General features: G+C 30.8%; 2 protein-coding genes across 4 annotated transcripts; both read left to right on the top strand.

The window, feature by feature from the left end:
* Positions 1 to 2,957: 2,957 nt before the first annotated feature.
* Positions 2,958 to 6,673, top strand: LOC110652839 (MLO-like protein 6). Its single transcript, XM_021808453.2, has 15 exons — positions 2,958 to 3,245; positions 3,365 to 3,422; positions 3,528 to 3,682; positions 3,773 to 3,889; positions 3,986 to 4,046; positions 4,221 to 4,309; positions 4,488 to 4,562; positions 4,655 to 4,749; positions 4,846 to 4,895; positions 4,992 to 5,032; positions 5,123 to 5,296; positions 5,402 to 5,437; positions 5,556 to 5,623; positions 5,722 to 5,782; positions 5,939 to 6,673. Exons 1-15 carry the CDS (start codon positions 3,123 to 3,125, stop codon positions 6,389 to 6,391), a joined length of 1,656 nt encoding a protein of 551 aa, XP_021664145.2. The 5' UTR covers positions 2,958 to 3,122; the 3' UTR covers positions 6,392 to 6,673.
* A 2,614-nt stretch (positions 6,674 to 9,287) lies between these two features.
* Positions 9,288 to 12,658, top strand: LOC110650580 (uncharacterized). Of its 3 annotated transcripts, XM_021805616.2 has the most exons (6): positions 9,288 to 9,755; positions 10,033 to 10,060; positions 11,136 to 11,366; positions 11,796 to 11,859; positions 11,938 to 11,997; positions 12,331 to 12,658. In XM_021805616.2, the coding sequence occupies exons 1-6, from the start codon at positions 9,619 to 9,621 to the stop codon at positions 12,384 to 12,386; spliced, it is 576 nt and encodes a 191-aa protein (XP_021661308.2). In that variant the 5' UTR covers positions 9,288 to 9,618; the 3' UTR covers positions 12,387 to 12,658. The 3 variants fall into 3 exon arrangements, with proteins under 3 accessions (XP_021661308.2, XP_057989425.1, XP_057989426.1); XM_058133442.1 differs by lacking the exon at positions 11,796 to 11,859; XM_058133443.1 differs by lacking the exons at positions 11,796 to 11,859; positions 11,938 to 11,997.
* The last annotated feature ends 2,350 nt before the right edge of the window (positions 12,659 to 15,008 follow it).

Here is a 15,008-nt window from a genome sequence, read left to right as displayed (position 1 = left end):
ATTTTTTACTAAATAGTTAAAAATATTAAATATATATTTTTTAATAAGACTTTTAAAAATGTACCAAATTAATTAGACTTTTACTTATTTCAATCTTTTCATTCATCACATTAACCTAAAACATACCTAACTTTTTGCTATTTGAATGCATTCAATTGATTTTGATTTTTGACTCAAATTTAATTGCCAAGGTTCAATTATGCTCCGCATTGAAGTAAAACTTTTTTTTAATTATTTTTTAATAAGCACAATTTCCTCATATTCATATTGGAGTGTGTGTCTATATATATATATATATATATGAAATTGAAAATTAATTTAAGAGAAATCAAAATATTTTTAATTAAAATTATCATTTTATTCAATTTTCATATACAAATTTTGTTAAAAAACTAATTAAATGATTATTTTTAGAGTAAATTGGAGTTTGATAAAACATATAATTTAGTCACTATAGTTTCAAAATTAAGTAAATTAGTTATTAAAATTTTACAAAATTCATAATTTAATCTCTCTGTTAAAATTTTCATCTGATTGACTATTAATTATAGTAAAACTAATTAAAATGCCCTTAACTTTCTATATATATATATATATATATATATATATATATATATATATATATTTGCAAAATCTATCCGATTGCTAACTCATTCTTGATATTTATCTCCATTAACATTTATCTATTAATTTATCTGGTGCCTTTAATTAATTAATTTAATTTTATAAAAAATTACTTTTTTGTGTAAACACAAATATTTTTATATTTTAATAGAATTGCCAAAGTTTAAAAAATAATTTTTTAAATAATTAAAATTTTCATTTAATAAGAAAATTAATTTGTATTGATTTATTTACTGAGTGTTTAAAATATTACAAAATATAAATTTTCTTAAAAAAATATTTTTTATAAAATAAATAGAACCTTATTTATAATAAATTTAATTTAGGAATAGTTGACCTGGTGAGTTGATACATCCGCTTGAATCTTTTTATTTCTCGTTCTTTACGTGCAAAGCAAAAGAAAGTACACAATACTTTCCGCGGCTCCAAAATGAAAGACTTGTTATGGGGTTTCCCTTCTCCGATGGGCACATGCATAGATCGACTTAATCATTTTTATTAATCATTTTTTATAAATTAATATTAAATAAAATTGAATTAATAAATATAATATTTATAAATTAAATTTAAATATTTATTTATATATAAAAAATATATAATTTTAAATCAATTAACACGATGCAAGAAATATGATATTTCTAATGCATAAGACTATACAAATGTGTCTCATTTCCAAGTAAATATTTATTTTCTTTGACTTTGTACCGCATCAACCATTATGCAAACTATCATGGAATGGTCCCCTATCCTGCATGTAATATCTATCTAAAATATAACTCTTATTTATGTCGAGATGTTCATGCATTGACTAATAAAAAATTACGAGTCAATATATATTTATTTATAAGACTAGTCGTAATTTTAATTAATATATCATTTATTAATTGGCCGAATTTATATACCTAATGTAGGAAAGACTTACTCCTCTCCAAAATTCTATCATATGCTTAATTATTCCTGTAGTTGAGGACTAGTCCCTTCTTTCTCAACCACACATTCTAATTGAAAATGATCAAGTAATGACATTCTTAATGTCCAAATCCAATACCCACTTCCTAATGACATTCTTAATGTCCAAATCCAATACCTACTTCCTTGTCTTTGACAACCAAGTAAATTATAGTTGCAAAACTCCAAATACCCAGGAACCAATGTTGACATTTTAAGACTAATAACCTTAACGACAAGAACATAAATCCATACAACATGTTGTCTAGCTAAATGTATTGTTATGCTTCCAAAAGAGATGCGTAATTTCTTTGAGACTCTGTCTTATAATTTTGTTACTTGTTAATGACTTTGTCAATAAGTTTATTTTATTGGGCAGAAAACAACGTTTGTAGCACAAATTTTGACCAGTAGTGATGACATTTATTCCTATTCAACATTAATATTTACTATACTAATCCTAAAATAAGCTCTAAATTATCATTAATTATATTGTTAAAAGGTTAATTTTCATATGTTCAATATAATAAAATTAATTTTTTTTATGAGAACTACAAGTTCTTGTTCTGATTAATTATACATAATTGGCTAAAAAAAAAAATTCTAATGATGATTAAAAAAATGTTACAATTCATTTTTGTTAATCACAACTGTTATAGGTGGACAAAATTTGAAATTGCTCAAATTAATTTTGAGATTTTGACCATAATTATTCTCAATTTTAAAAGTCTGAATATATAATCTAAAATTAGAATAAGCATAATTGCCGACCAGCGAAAACGTTAGATCTTTCCTATCCAGTAGTCTTTATCTTTCTCTGAGATGGGTTTCATGTCATATATAACGTATGCAGGGTCCATTAACAAATAATTTTCCATTGACAGTGATCATCTTTTAGTCCAAGAAGATTGAATCTTCCGAGAAAGGGTTAAAAAGACTGACATGCCGGTCAAGCAAAAATGATGTATACAAATCTTGCATATTAAAACCACCATGTCAAACAGAAACTTCACTTTCCATATCAAGTCTACGTCTGTAGTCTTAAATTTCGTTACAGAATTAACTAACCTTGTTAATTTCTTGATTTAATAGTAATTCTCCTCCAATTAAACTAAGAATTTTCTTCTCTTTTTGTTTTTTTAAGAATTATTTCTCTGTGTTATGGTTTTTGTTCATGTTCTTGTTTTGTTCTCTATTTTCCTCGTTCAAACTTGGTTAGAGTCTAATTGAGACACGTTTATGCTCTCTCTCTCTCTTCTCTTTCTTTCCTCTCTCTGAAATAGTCAATGCCTTTGTTCTGCAGTTGCTTCTTCTACATTTCTAATATATATATATATATATATATATATAGACTTTTCTATAAAGACAACTCCCTCTATATCTCTCTTGCATATCTGCACAAACATTTGCAGAGGGCGTAAGAGAACTTTGCATAAGTGGTGAATTTGCCAATAGTGTTTTATTTCTTTAGAATCTTCTGCATTTGGTCCTTTTGAACATTTCTTGGTGATTTCTTGGAGAGTCTTGCATCAAGAAGAAGCTTTACTACCATGTCTGATACCAGTAAAGAACGTTCTCTTGAGGAGACGTCTACGTGGGCTGTTGCTGTGGTGTGCCTTGTGATGATTGTTATTTCAATCTTCATTGAGCATGTGATTCATTTGATAGAAAAGGTATGTGATTAGATTACATTTCAATCTTCATTAGTAGGTAGATGTTTTGGTTATTGCCTGAAGACTAAGAATAATGTATTTCTGCAACTGAAAACTAATCTTCTTGTTTTCTTTTACAGTGGTTTAAGAAAATACATAAGCCAGCTCTTGTGGAAGCTCTTGAAAAGATTAAAGCTGGTGACCCATTTTATTTTAGTCAATTTAGATCTTTGCCAATTTTGAAGTCATATTAATTTATATTCATCCAGAGCTGACCCTTTATTTTAATTTCATGTTTTTCAGAGCTGATGCTTATGGGATTTATATCTTTGCTTCTAACTGCTCTACAAAGTCCTATCTCCAATATTTGCATTTCAGAGAGTGTTGCATCCACCTGGCATCCTTGCAACAAGAAACAGGAAGAGAGCAAGACAATAACAGATAAATGTGCAGAAAGGGTAAGAATATGATCAGAACTCAGAAATTACTTGTTGCAGGAAGGTATTTGAGCAGAATATTCTCTAACACTGGTTTTGCATATACTTCAGGGTAAAGTTGCCTTTGTATCAGCATATGGAATTGACCAGCTCCACTATTTCATCTTTGTACTAGCAGTTGTTCATGTGCTGTACTGCATACTTACCTATATTTTGGGCATAACCAAGGTACCGAAATACTAGTAGCTCTAGTTAATAATTCCTTGCTTCTTTGTCTGCTGATGAATTCCCATCTCTAATAATGCTTAAATATTTGGATTGCAGATGAGAAAGTGGAAGGCATGGGAGAAAGAGACAAAGACAATTGAGTATCAATACCATAATGGTAGGTCCTTTCTTCAAAGCTATAAACATGTGGGCGTTGTAGTGTCCCATCTCAGCATCTGGGGACTCCATTATCCTATTATATTGCACAATTCCATTGTATAACATCAACCATTTCAATAATTAGAAATCTTAGACATCTTTACATAATTATTTAAGGAATTTTGTGTTGCAGATCCAGAGAGGTTTAGGTTTGCAAGGGATACATCATTTGGACGAAGACATATGACGTTATGGAGTCGGTCAACAGTTTTCCTTTGGATTGTAAGTAGCGGAACATGATTTTTATTATTATTATTATTATTTTAGATGAGAAGGAATTACCTTCTAGTTCATGAGAATAGTATTACAGAAACATTCTGCATAATTCTACCCTTAACATTCAGGGAAATAGTGTTTATATATAGTTGACTTTTTTTTTCCCTTTTTATCTGAATATCAGGTTTGTTTCTTTAGACAATTCTTTGGATCAGTCACCAAAACTGATTACCTGACACTGAGACATGGATTTATCATGGTGAGTTAAACATATATACAGTTTCTCTCTGAGTAGGAATATCTAATTCTCATTGATAATTGGAGTTGTAATGTTCTGTTATGTTGTTTCAGGCACATTTGGCCCCTGGAAGTGAAACAAGATTTGATTTCCAAAAATACATCAACAGATCACTTGAAGATGACTTTAAAGTTGTGGTAGGGATCAGGTTAGTGCTTGTAAATCTTAAGCATTTAAAAGGCATAAATTACTTTGGTTGATTGATTCTTTCAGAATCCTAAACCTTACTTTGCATTTTATGCAGTCCAGTTATATGGTTTATTGCATGCTTGATGCTGCTGACCAGCACACATGGTAAGCACTAGTTTCCTGCAAAATTCCCAGATGATAAATGGTGAAAATATTATATGATTCAAGAACTAAGAAGAGCTTTTCTTTTTTGGTTGGCAGGTTGGTATGCTTATCTATGGTTACCATTTGTCCCCTTAGTTGTAAGCACAAAACTATACCTAATGTTTGTTTCATGCTGGTTCTAGTCAGTAAGCATCAGGAACTCATACTCTGACTTGGGAATTTTGCAGATAATTCTGGTGGTGGGGGCTAAGCTCCAAGTGATCATAACTCAAATGGCGCTAAGGATTCAAGAGAGAGGAGATGTAGTTAAGGGTGCTCCTGTGGTTCAACCAGGCGATGACCTCTTCTGGTTTGGACGTCCACGCTTCATCCTCTTCCTCATTCACTTAGTTCTCTTTCAGGTACCTGCAAACTACTTCCTATGTTCAAACATTTCCATAGTAACATTAGGCCTCTTTATGCTTACGCTTATAATCTTTCCCCCATTTTCAACTTCTGCATTGCAGAATGCATTTCAGCTGGCTTTCTTCGCCTGGAGCATGGTAAGCATCAAACATTTTAGAAGAATCATTGCTTCCTGTCAATCATGTATTACAAGTTCAGCTACTTATTTGCTAAACTATTTTATCCTGACCTGTTATATTTTGCCTCTTCTTTCAGTGGAAAATTGGACCTGACTCTTGCTACCATGATCGCACTGAAGATATTGTAATCAAACTTACAATGGGGTGAGTTTTATTGCCATAATATCTAGTTCTTTCCCTTCTTCAGATTGATTTCATAGGTTTGAGCATTCCTGACACAATGCCAAATTGGAACATTTCAGGATCATCATACAGGTTGTATGCAGTTATGTGACACTGCCTCTGTATGCTCTAGTGACACAGGTGGGAAAAATAAATAGAGAATGATAGTTGATTTTTGCACCAATTGCCAATGACATTCTTGTCTGTCAATCTACATTGCCTGCTTATAGACCTTGTTACATTTTCATAACCTTTAGGCCTTCTAACGGCTTTCTACTATCGTCTATAATCTTACAGATGGGTTCTAGCATGAGACCAACAGTCTTTAATGACCGAGTAGCAGCAGCACTCAAGAGCTGGCACCATGCTGCCAAAAAACATACTAAACACAGCAAACATTCAGAGTCTCAAACACCAATGTCAAGCAGACCAGCAACTCCCACACATGGCATGTCGCCTGTCCATCTCTTGCACAACTACCGTGGCAGCACTGCTCCTGACAGCTTGCAGGCTTCTCCAAGAAACTATAACCATGACATAGATAATTGGGACCCTGAAGCAGCAAATTCTGTACACAACCAGGAGGCTGATGAGCCTGAACACATTGAAAATCCTGATATTAGGGATCATAACATAGAAATTGAAGAGCCAAACTCAAACTCAACAATGCAATTGCCTCCAGCACCAGGTTCCATTCGTACCCAACGTGAAATTGGTGTCAGCTTGCGAGAGTTCACATTCAGGAATTGATAAAGCACGTGGAAATAAGATTTTTTCACAGGCTAAATCTTGTTAATTCCATGTGTACATTTCTTGTACATGAGAATACATAAGAGCCTGCCTGCTCACGGCTAAGCAACAAAGGCTTGGATGGTTGTTATTTCTTTCTTTTTCTGTTTACAGGGAGGTTGGTTACTGCCAAGCAACTGACTAAACCTACTTGAGATGGATCACAGCATGGGATTGCTAATACTGGGATTTTTTTTTTTTGCTTTTTTTTTTTAGGCAGTATGTTGTATTTATTGTACTGTAAGTACTTTTAATTTTTTTTTAAATAAAATTCTTTCAAGAATAGGAAGTTCATAGCTTTATGCTTATGTATGCTTTTTTAGGATTCAATATACCTGGACTTGATTCTGAAAAAAGAAAAGCAAAAGGCTTATTTTGGCTATATCAAATAGTTATGAAAGTTCTTAAAATAACTCGATATATTTTAATGAAATAAACTATTTGGTTCTTATATTTTAAAAAATATACTATTTAGTTCTTGTATTTTATTTTTGTTAACTGTTTAGTCCTTCGTCAATTTTTCCGTTAGTCAATACTGATCAAATTACGATTTGGTCCTTTTAATTGAGTGAAACTAATTAGTTAGTTCCTATATTTTAGAAAAACACATTAGTTAGTCTTTGTAATTTGATTTTTTTAACTATTTAGTCTCATAATTATTTTTTATACATAAACTACCATAATCTTCTTCCGCTTATTTTTGTCTTATCTTCCTTTATTTCTCTCTCTCCATGTTTCTTCTCTTCTACGCTCACACCCATCTCACCTCATTTTCTTTTTATTTTCATCTATTGATAAAAACGATAAAAGCTGTCTGCATCAAAAAAATTAATTAGTTTTTTTAAATTTCTAAGTAATAAAGAAAAATTATTTCTCAGTAGAGAAAATACAAAAATGATGTCTAAAAAATTAAAAATTTTAAAAAAATGTAAATTCAAATTTAGTCTCCACATAATAAAATTTTTATCTAATAATATATTTTTTAAAATACTATGCCTTTCAAAATATATGGATCACCTAATTAGTTTTACTAAAATAGATAGATTAAATAGCAGTATTTTTCAGAATATAGGCATCAACTAATTAGCCTTCTTAAAATAGAATGACTAAATAGTAGTTTGAATGGCATGAATAATGAAAAATTTTATGGAGAAAGAAAATAATTTAACAAAAGCAAAACACATAGATTAAATAGTATATTTTTCAAAGTACATAGATTAAATAATTAGTTTCGTTAAAATATAAGAACTAATTAATAAATTTTCCTTAAAATTTTAGAAATAGATCAAATAAATTATGAAGAAGTTTTTTTTAATCATTTAATAAAAAATAACTTATTAATCTGCTCTATGATGTCGTAAATACTTATAAAAATATTACAAATCAAATATACAAGATTGCTGACTATTGATTAAAAGTTCATTTGTCTCAAAAATAATCAAATGGTTTATTTAATCTATTTTTAAAATTTATTTATTATTTTAAAAATTTTAAAAATTTATTTTAACAATAAATACGTTAAAGACCTATATAACTATTAATTAATATTTTAAAAGTCAAAATAAACCTTTTACCATAAAAAACAAAAAACAATAAGTGAGATGGGTTATTAGTATTGGAAAATGATAATCTAAGTTTAACTACAATGATGTTTGAATGATGCTTATATTTCTTATTATGTGGTTTCCATTTGAGATTCCCTTGTTCTCTCTTCCCATAAGATAATGAATATCATTTGCTGAAAATGCTTTTCCACCTTTTGAATTATTGATTTTTTTTTTTTTAATGTAGAAGAGATTTCATTCTTCAACTCTTTATTTTATTGTTTTATATATTTAAAATATATAGGAAATTTAAAAAAAATTAATACAATATACTAATATGAAATAATGTGCTATTAAAATCACTTAAAAAATAAATTTAATCTTGATTTATGTACACTAATTTAGGATTTATTTTTTTAATCGATTGAATTTTAAATTCATAATTTCACATAAAAAAGCAAGAAAATAAATTAATTAAATCATCACATTATTATATTTATTTATATTTTATTAAAATAATTTTTTAAATTAAAAAAAATATTTTTTATTTTAAATATGAAAATTAATAAAAAAAATTAATTAAATTAAATGTTTATAAAATTCTATTTTTCAAATAAAGAGGCAATGAAAGAAGGAGCAATAGGAAAATAGTAAGAAAATGGAAGGCATAAAAAAGAATTTTTATTTAATAGAATCGTTATACAAAGGGCAACACTTTAATATTTATTTAATTATGATGATTTATTATATCTCGACACTTTATAAATATTATTATGTTTGATAATTTAATTATCATCATTGATCATAATTAAATTTATCATTAATCAATAGTTATATTAAAAACATATAAGTTTTATTGAATAAATTTTTATAAAAAGGTATTAATTTATATTTTTTAATAATTTTTATGGATAAATTAACTTTTATTCAGTTGAACAACATTATCTTTCATCGATTATTAATTAGAATGCTAAAACTTTCTTACTTATTTTTATATATAAAATTAAATTCTTTACTATAATTTTTTTAATTAATATATTTATTAAATTTATATAAATATATTTTAATAAAAAAGCAAAAAAAAAAGCAAATTAAATAAATGGAGTCTTGAAACGAAGCATACAATAAAGTTTTGCTTAACAATAATAACATTTTTTTGAAAATATTCAATAAAAATATATTTAATTTTAAAATATTATCATTATTTATTAAAATAAAATAAAAAGAATAATAAAAAAATATATTGTAAAAAAAAGGATAAATTAAAAAAAAAAATTTTAAAAATTTAAAGTTTAAAAGGGTGGTTGGGAGCACTATAGATGAAAATAGATGTAGGCTTCTCCTTTAACAGAGCACGTCTAGTGGCTCTCTGTATTATGCTCTCTCTCTCTCTTCATTTTCCTTCTCCACGGACTCATCAAGACAATCACCGGAGTGACTGCCGCGACTGCCACAGCCACCAGAATCGCCACCACCTGAAACAGAAACGAAAAATTATCTCCCCATAATTCGTCTATTCCTGATTCTATACCCGTGCAGTGAATCATTCAACAACAACAAAAAAAATTCATTGATTGATTGATCGCCCGCGTATTGGTCGTTGATTTGGATCAGTAGGGTAGATTAGTTCTTGATTTTGTAATCATGGAGATGAGGCCAAATCCCACGGTCGATAACTCGTCTCAGCATCAGTATCAATATCACCGCTATGCGCCTGCTACTCAATCGAAGCAGCCCGCTGCTCCTCCTAACCCGGTTGATACTTCCTCCGTTTGTCAAAGGTTGTTTTCTTCAATTATTCTTGCTTAGTCCTAGTGGGCTGGTGAATTTTTTTTTTTTTCTGTTTTGCTTTAATTCTTTTTCTTGAACAACGTGTTTGATTGCCAAGAAAATTGTGTAAAGGACAAAGTAAAGAATGATACCAATAAAAAGAAAAAGGGAATCTTGATATGATAATGATATATGCTGTTAATGGGCTGAGCTTTTCTCTTTTTGTTTTTGTCCTGTTGGGTAGTCAATTAATGATATGATTTTCATGTTTTCTGCTTTAATTTTCAGGTTACAGAAGGAATTGATGTCTCTCATGGTATGCCAAAGTCCTTTTTACATTTGTCTTTCTCAATTCCTTTTCTTCTTCTTCTTCTTCTTCTTTTAAACATAATATTTTTTTAATTTTCTTTTGTACATTAATGAATTCTTGTGTGATTTCTTGATTTGCATATTCTACTGGGATCATCACTGTAGACTTTTTTGATTCAATTAGCATGGAGAAACAAGAAATCCTATAGGGGCATTCTTGATTTAGACACATTCTATATCTGGAAGTGCAAATGTTATAGGCTTTCGTAGATTGCCTTGCTCCTGCATATGTGATTTTTACAGACCTTTTTTTTTTTAAACTATTTTAACTGAACTTATTGCTTATGTTGCCAGTAGTGTTTAAAAACATAGCCCTTTTTTTTTGCACAAAAATTTTGAGGACTCGCTAATTTCTTTCCATTGTCATGCCTCTCTTTTGTAGAAACCTACTTATACTATAACATGGAATCTTTGACACATCTGTCTGTTGTACAGGAAAAGGCTACTGTGGAAAGTGATCACTCTTAAGTGTCTATCTAGCGGTTATATATATATAAAATTCTTGGTAGAAAAAAACTAGACACCTATTGGAGGAAGGAAAAGGCAACCTTGCTTAACTAATTTCTATGAATGAAATCATAGTCTCAAAGCTAAGTTTGTAATATCAACTTGAGGTTCTATGTAATATAGCAAACAGCACGAGTTCAATGTCGTCTTGTAAACATTGTGATCAGCTTATATTTCAGATAGACATAATCTTTGCAGTGGTTATTCCCAATATATAATTTCTGGAACTTAACACTAATTTTATTTATTGCCAAGTTAATATTGATGGCATGGGCTTATCCAAGAAATTTCTTGTTAAGCTGCATTATTTGGATGGCTTATATAGTATTCTTGGTATATCAAATGTCTTGTGGAAATTTTTAGGCAAAATTTCCTATGCAATGCATACGTTTTGGTGAAATTTTTGGGCAATTCTGGTGGGCTAAATGTTATGTGAATTTCTTCTGTCCTTTTCCAAAGATTTGGCCTGCAAGAATAGATGCTTTCATGAACATTAAACGGTCTTGTTTGTGCAGATGAGTGGAGGAGATCTTGGTGTGTCAGCATTTCCTGAAGGCGAGTGCATTTTCACATGGATTGGCACAATTGAGGGTGGAAAGGGAACTGTGTATGAGGGTTTGTCATATAAACTTTCTTTGCGTTTTCCTCTGGACTACCCCTTTAAACCACCACAAGTCAAATTTGAGACAAATTGCTTTCACCCAAACGTCGATCAGTATGGCAATATATGCCTAGACATACTCCAGGTATCAATCAACATGATAGTAGTATTTTTCCCTAAGCTTTGTGCTTATGGCTTTGAGGATAAAATGAGACAACTATTCAGTTGTCTATTGGGCTGACATAGATCACTTGCACTGCTTGGAAAGAGGTTGACCTAAAATTTTACTTTACAATCAAAGATAGTGACAAATAATTACAGTATGAAATGCAAAAGTTCATATGGACTTAAGTTTTCCTCAGTTGGCTAAACTTTTTTCATTATAACTGTTTTAAGACTTGGTGAAAGGTAACATATATGAAGCAGATAAACCTGGCCAAGATTGTCAAAGTCTGGTTCTGCCTTTTAATAGCTGGAATGGTTATATTTTGTTAGTTGCTTAGAATTTTAATTTTGAATTTTTATTTATGTATTTCTTGTGATACTAAGAAGAGCATCGCATCATGTCTCTCAGGAGAAGTGGTCTTCAGCTTACGATTGCAGAACCATTCTTTTGTCCATTCAGAGTCTGTTGGGAGGTCTCTTTCCTATATTTCCTACATGTTTGAGCGTAGTTTTTGTTGGTATCTTTATCTGACCATCTAGTTCTCATGCAGAACCTAACCCAGACAGTCCTCTCAACAGCTATGCTGCGAAATTGTGGAATAATAAGGAAGGTCAGATAGACATAACAATGGAGCCCTTCTTTTGGTTTTTTTTTTTTTTTGTTCTTGCTTAATAGGAATCCTTTTCATGCCTTTGGATCTCTTTTCTTCTTTCTTAATGAGGTCGCTTCTTTTAATTAAAAATTAAAAAAAAAAAAAGAAAGAAAAAGAAAAATGTGGAAGAGTCTGATGAATGTTCCATAAGGCAATTGATAGCTCGCCAATTTTCTTTTCTGTTTTGTGTGGACATGATTATATTGCTTTTCTGATTAACTTTTCTTTGGAAGGAACTATTCAACTGTGGCTTGTTGTTATGAATTGAAAGAGGGTGTTCTTTTGGTGCAGACTACAAGAAGATGGTCCACAAACAGTACTATGCTGGAGAAGTATTTGAGAGCTGATCTGAATTCTTATCACAGATAACATCTGAAATTTTAACTGCCAGGCCTTTTCTTCTGATGCTTCGAGGGAAGTCTCCAATGAGTTTGTACATTTGTACTTCTCTCTCAAATGAAAACTTGTCATGTGAAACAGATTCATTCACATAATTTGTCTATATCTATATGTTTCCCTCACTCTGATCAAATGATTTAGCATTTTCTGTGTTTCAACTGGAAAATGAAATCATGCAAAGAGTTGTAAATTTTTCAGAATCAAATGAAACTATTTCTCACTTCATCTGCAACTGTGGAGAGCATTTATATTTGTGATTGTGTATGGGATGTCCTGGCTCGAGAAACATTATCAGAACTGTTTGGTCACCCTGCCTTGATGCCTTGATGGATTAAAACACTTAATAATTTGTTTAATTAATCATTCAACATTTTAATTATTTTCGTGCTTAAATAATTATGCAAGTTAATTATTAACTATCATTAAACCTTAGCTTATTTTTAAGTACTTTTTAAAAAAAAAGCACATTAAAATTTTAAAATTTAATTTTTAAACCCAGTCCAAAAAAGCAAAGCTAAAGGAACAATATTATTATAATATAAGTTATAATAAGGATTATAATATAATATAACAAAGGGGAGAAGAATTCAATTTATACGTTAACTTGAGAGAGAAAAGATAAATGCTGATTAAAAGCTATATTGGAAATCATCTAGATCAGCATCTCACTGAAAAATCAGTGATTGAAGGTTTGAGGGATTTTATTGAAAGTTTGAGGGATTTTACTGTACAAAATTTAAAAGTAGAGAGAGTTTTATATTATATTTTTTAAGTTAAGTGATTGGAATATTATAATTATATAAATTCAAGGATGATTGTTAAAATTTATCCAAAAAAATTCTATTAGAATGGACCTATTTTATCAAAGTGCACTAAAATTGCAATTCTAGGAAAAAGTCCATTTGTGCAAACTACAAAAGCAAATGATTTCAACCATTGTAGAACTATATTAAGCCTCAAAGCAGGAGAGAGACGGAGATCAAGATTTTTTTTTTAATATAGAAATAAAAAATATTTCATTTATTAGAAATATAGTAATAAAAGAAAAGTACAATAGCATATGGATTAGTCAGGATAATTTTTATATCTTGTCCTAAATTTTATTATGTATTGTACTTCTATCTCTTAAGAAACAGAAGTTAAATATAAGGTAAAATTTAGGAACGAGTTATAAAAATTACCTAAGTTGCTTTTTGTAACAACCCAAAAATTTAAAAAAAAAAATAATAATAATTAATTAATTAATTAATTAAAATTTTAATTAAGCTTTAACATAATAAAATAAATTAGGACCTAGTTATAAATCTCTAAGAAGTTGATGGACTAATAGTATAATTAGAAGTCAAAAAAAAAAAATAAGCAGAAACTTAAAACGCAGCAGCCCCCCCCCCCCCAACATTCTCTCTCCCCTACTCCACTCTCCCCCTCACTTTCTCCCTCCCATTTTCGTCTGGCCGGCCAGCATCAATGTCGACGAGGTACCGCCGGCGTTCCCTCGTGTCGGAACAACCACCAGACAGCTGCAGCACCGAGCAGGAGGTAGCAGAAAGAGAGAGAAGGAGAGAGGAAAGAGAGGAGAGAGGGAGAGCGCACGCGACAGGGGCCCGATTTGCGGCATCGCTCCACCCGACTCCGGCAGCCATTCCCGGTGATTTCAAGTGCCACAAACTCTCAAGATGATGAACTTTCAGATGAGACTAGTGGCACCCCGTTTGGTGGCCGGAGGAAAGAGAACCGGCGAGTGAAAATTGAAAGAAAATCATATGGGTTTCTCAGTTTTCGGTCACTTTTCCGGTGATCCGACCGTCGGATCGGAAATCCGAGGCCACCGATGGACTCAAGACAATGAGATCTTCGAGATAGGACTGGTCCTACTCTGATCGGACACTGTTTGAAAAAGGCGATAATCGGATGGTCCAGATCACTTGATGAGATTTTCAAACTTTTTCGATTCCCAAAATTTAAAAATAATTTTACGATAATTATTAACAAAATTTGGACTTAATTTAGGTGCGATCGGATAAATGATAGCTCAGCGGCATTGGAACCGCAGTTTCAGCCAGATCCGGCTACCCGGCGGCCCGTCTTAGAACGTGGTCAATATTATAATCAATTCTAGCATTTTCAGGTGTTCTTGACGCGTTCCAGATGTCAGAATTGACATAGGTAAACCCGAATTCCAAATTGCTCATTTTCGGCTAATACCGATTTATAGTAAAATTCATAAAATATTCGTGGATGATTAGAAAATTATAATTCCTTTTGCAATAGCCTTATAATATTATTAAGGACCACGGGGCAAAATTTTAGAATTTTAGAGCTCGTTTGGGTAGTTTTTGTAAAAGGACTAGTTATGGGGGCTAAATTATAATTTTTCAAATTGTGGATTGTTGACTGTTTGGGTGGGCCCATGAGGGGCCTTTTAATGTGATTGAGTTGTGATTGTGTGATTGACAGATATAGAAGTGTATTTTGAAGCCTTTTGCAGGTTGAGTAGGTCCCAGGTATAGGGGAAACTCTGCCGGATTTTCGGCATGAATTAGGTTGACTGTTGTCTCTTTAGAGTTTTA

This window comes from Hevea brasiliensis, chromosome 14 (genome assembly GCF_030052815.1).
Source record: "Hevea brasiliensis isolate MT/VB/25A 57/8 chromosome 14, ASM3005281v1, whole genome shotgun sequence".
Taxonomy (NCBI): Eukaryota; Viridiplantae; Streptophyta; class Magnoliopsida; order Malpighiales; family Euphorbiaceae; genus Hevea; species Hevea brasiliensis.
This window is presented reverse-complemented; position numbering and strand designations above follow the sequence as displayed.

Bases quoted from the DNA above. Each gene is read 5' to 3' on its own strand.
- LOC110650580 (XM_021805616.2), top strand. From the start codon at position 9,619: ATGGAGATGAGGCCAAATCCCACGGTCGATAACTCGTCTCAGCATCAG. The intron at 10,061-11,135 runs GTATGCCAAAGT...TTGTTTGTGCAG, and splicing joins AGGAATTGATGTCTCTCATG to ATGAGTGGAGGAGATCTTGG. The intron at 11,367-11,795 runs GTATCAATCAAC...CATGTCTCTCAG, and splicing joins TATGCCTAGACATACTCCAG to GAGAAGTGGTCTTCAGCTTA.
- LOC110652839 (XM_021808453.2), top strand. From the start codon at position 3,123: ATGTCTGATACCAGTAAAGAACGTTCTCTTGAGGAGACGTCTACGTGG. The intron at 4,750-4,845 runs GTTAGTGCTTGT...CATTTTATGCAG, and splicing joins AAAGTTGTGGTAGGGATCAG to TCCAGTTATATGGTTTATTG. The intron at 5,438-5,555 runs GTAAGCATCAAA...CTCTTCTTTCAG, and splicing joins CTTTCTTCGCCTGGAGCATG to TGGAAAATTGGACCTGACTC.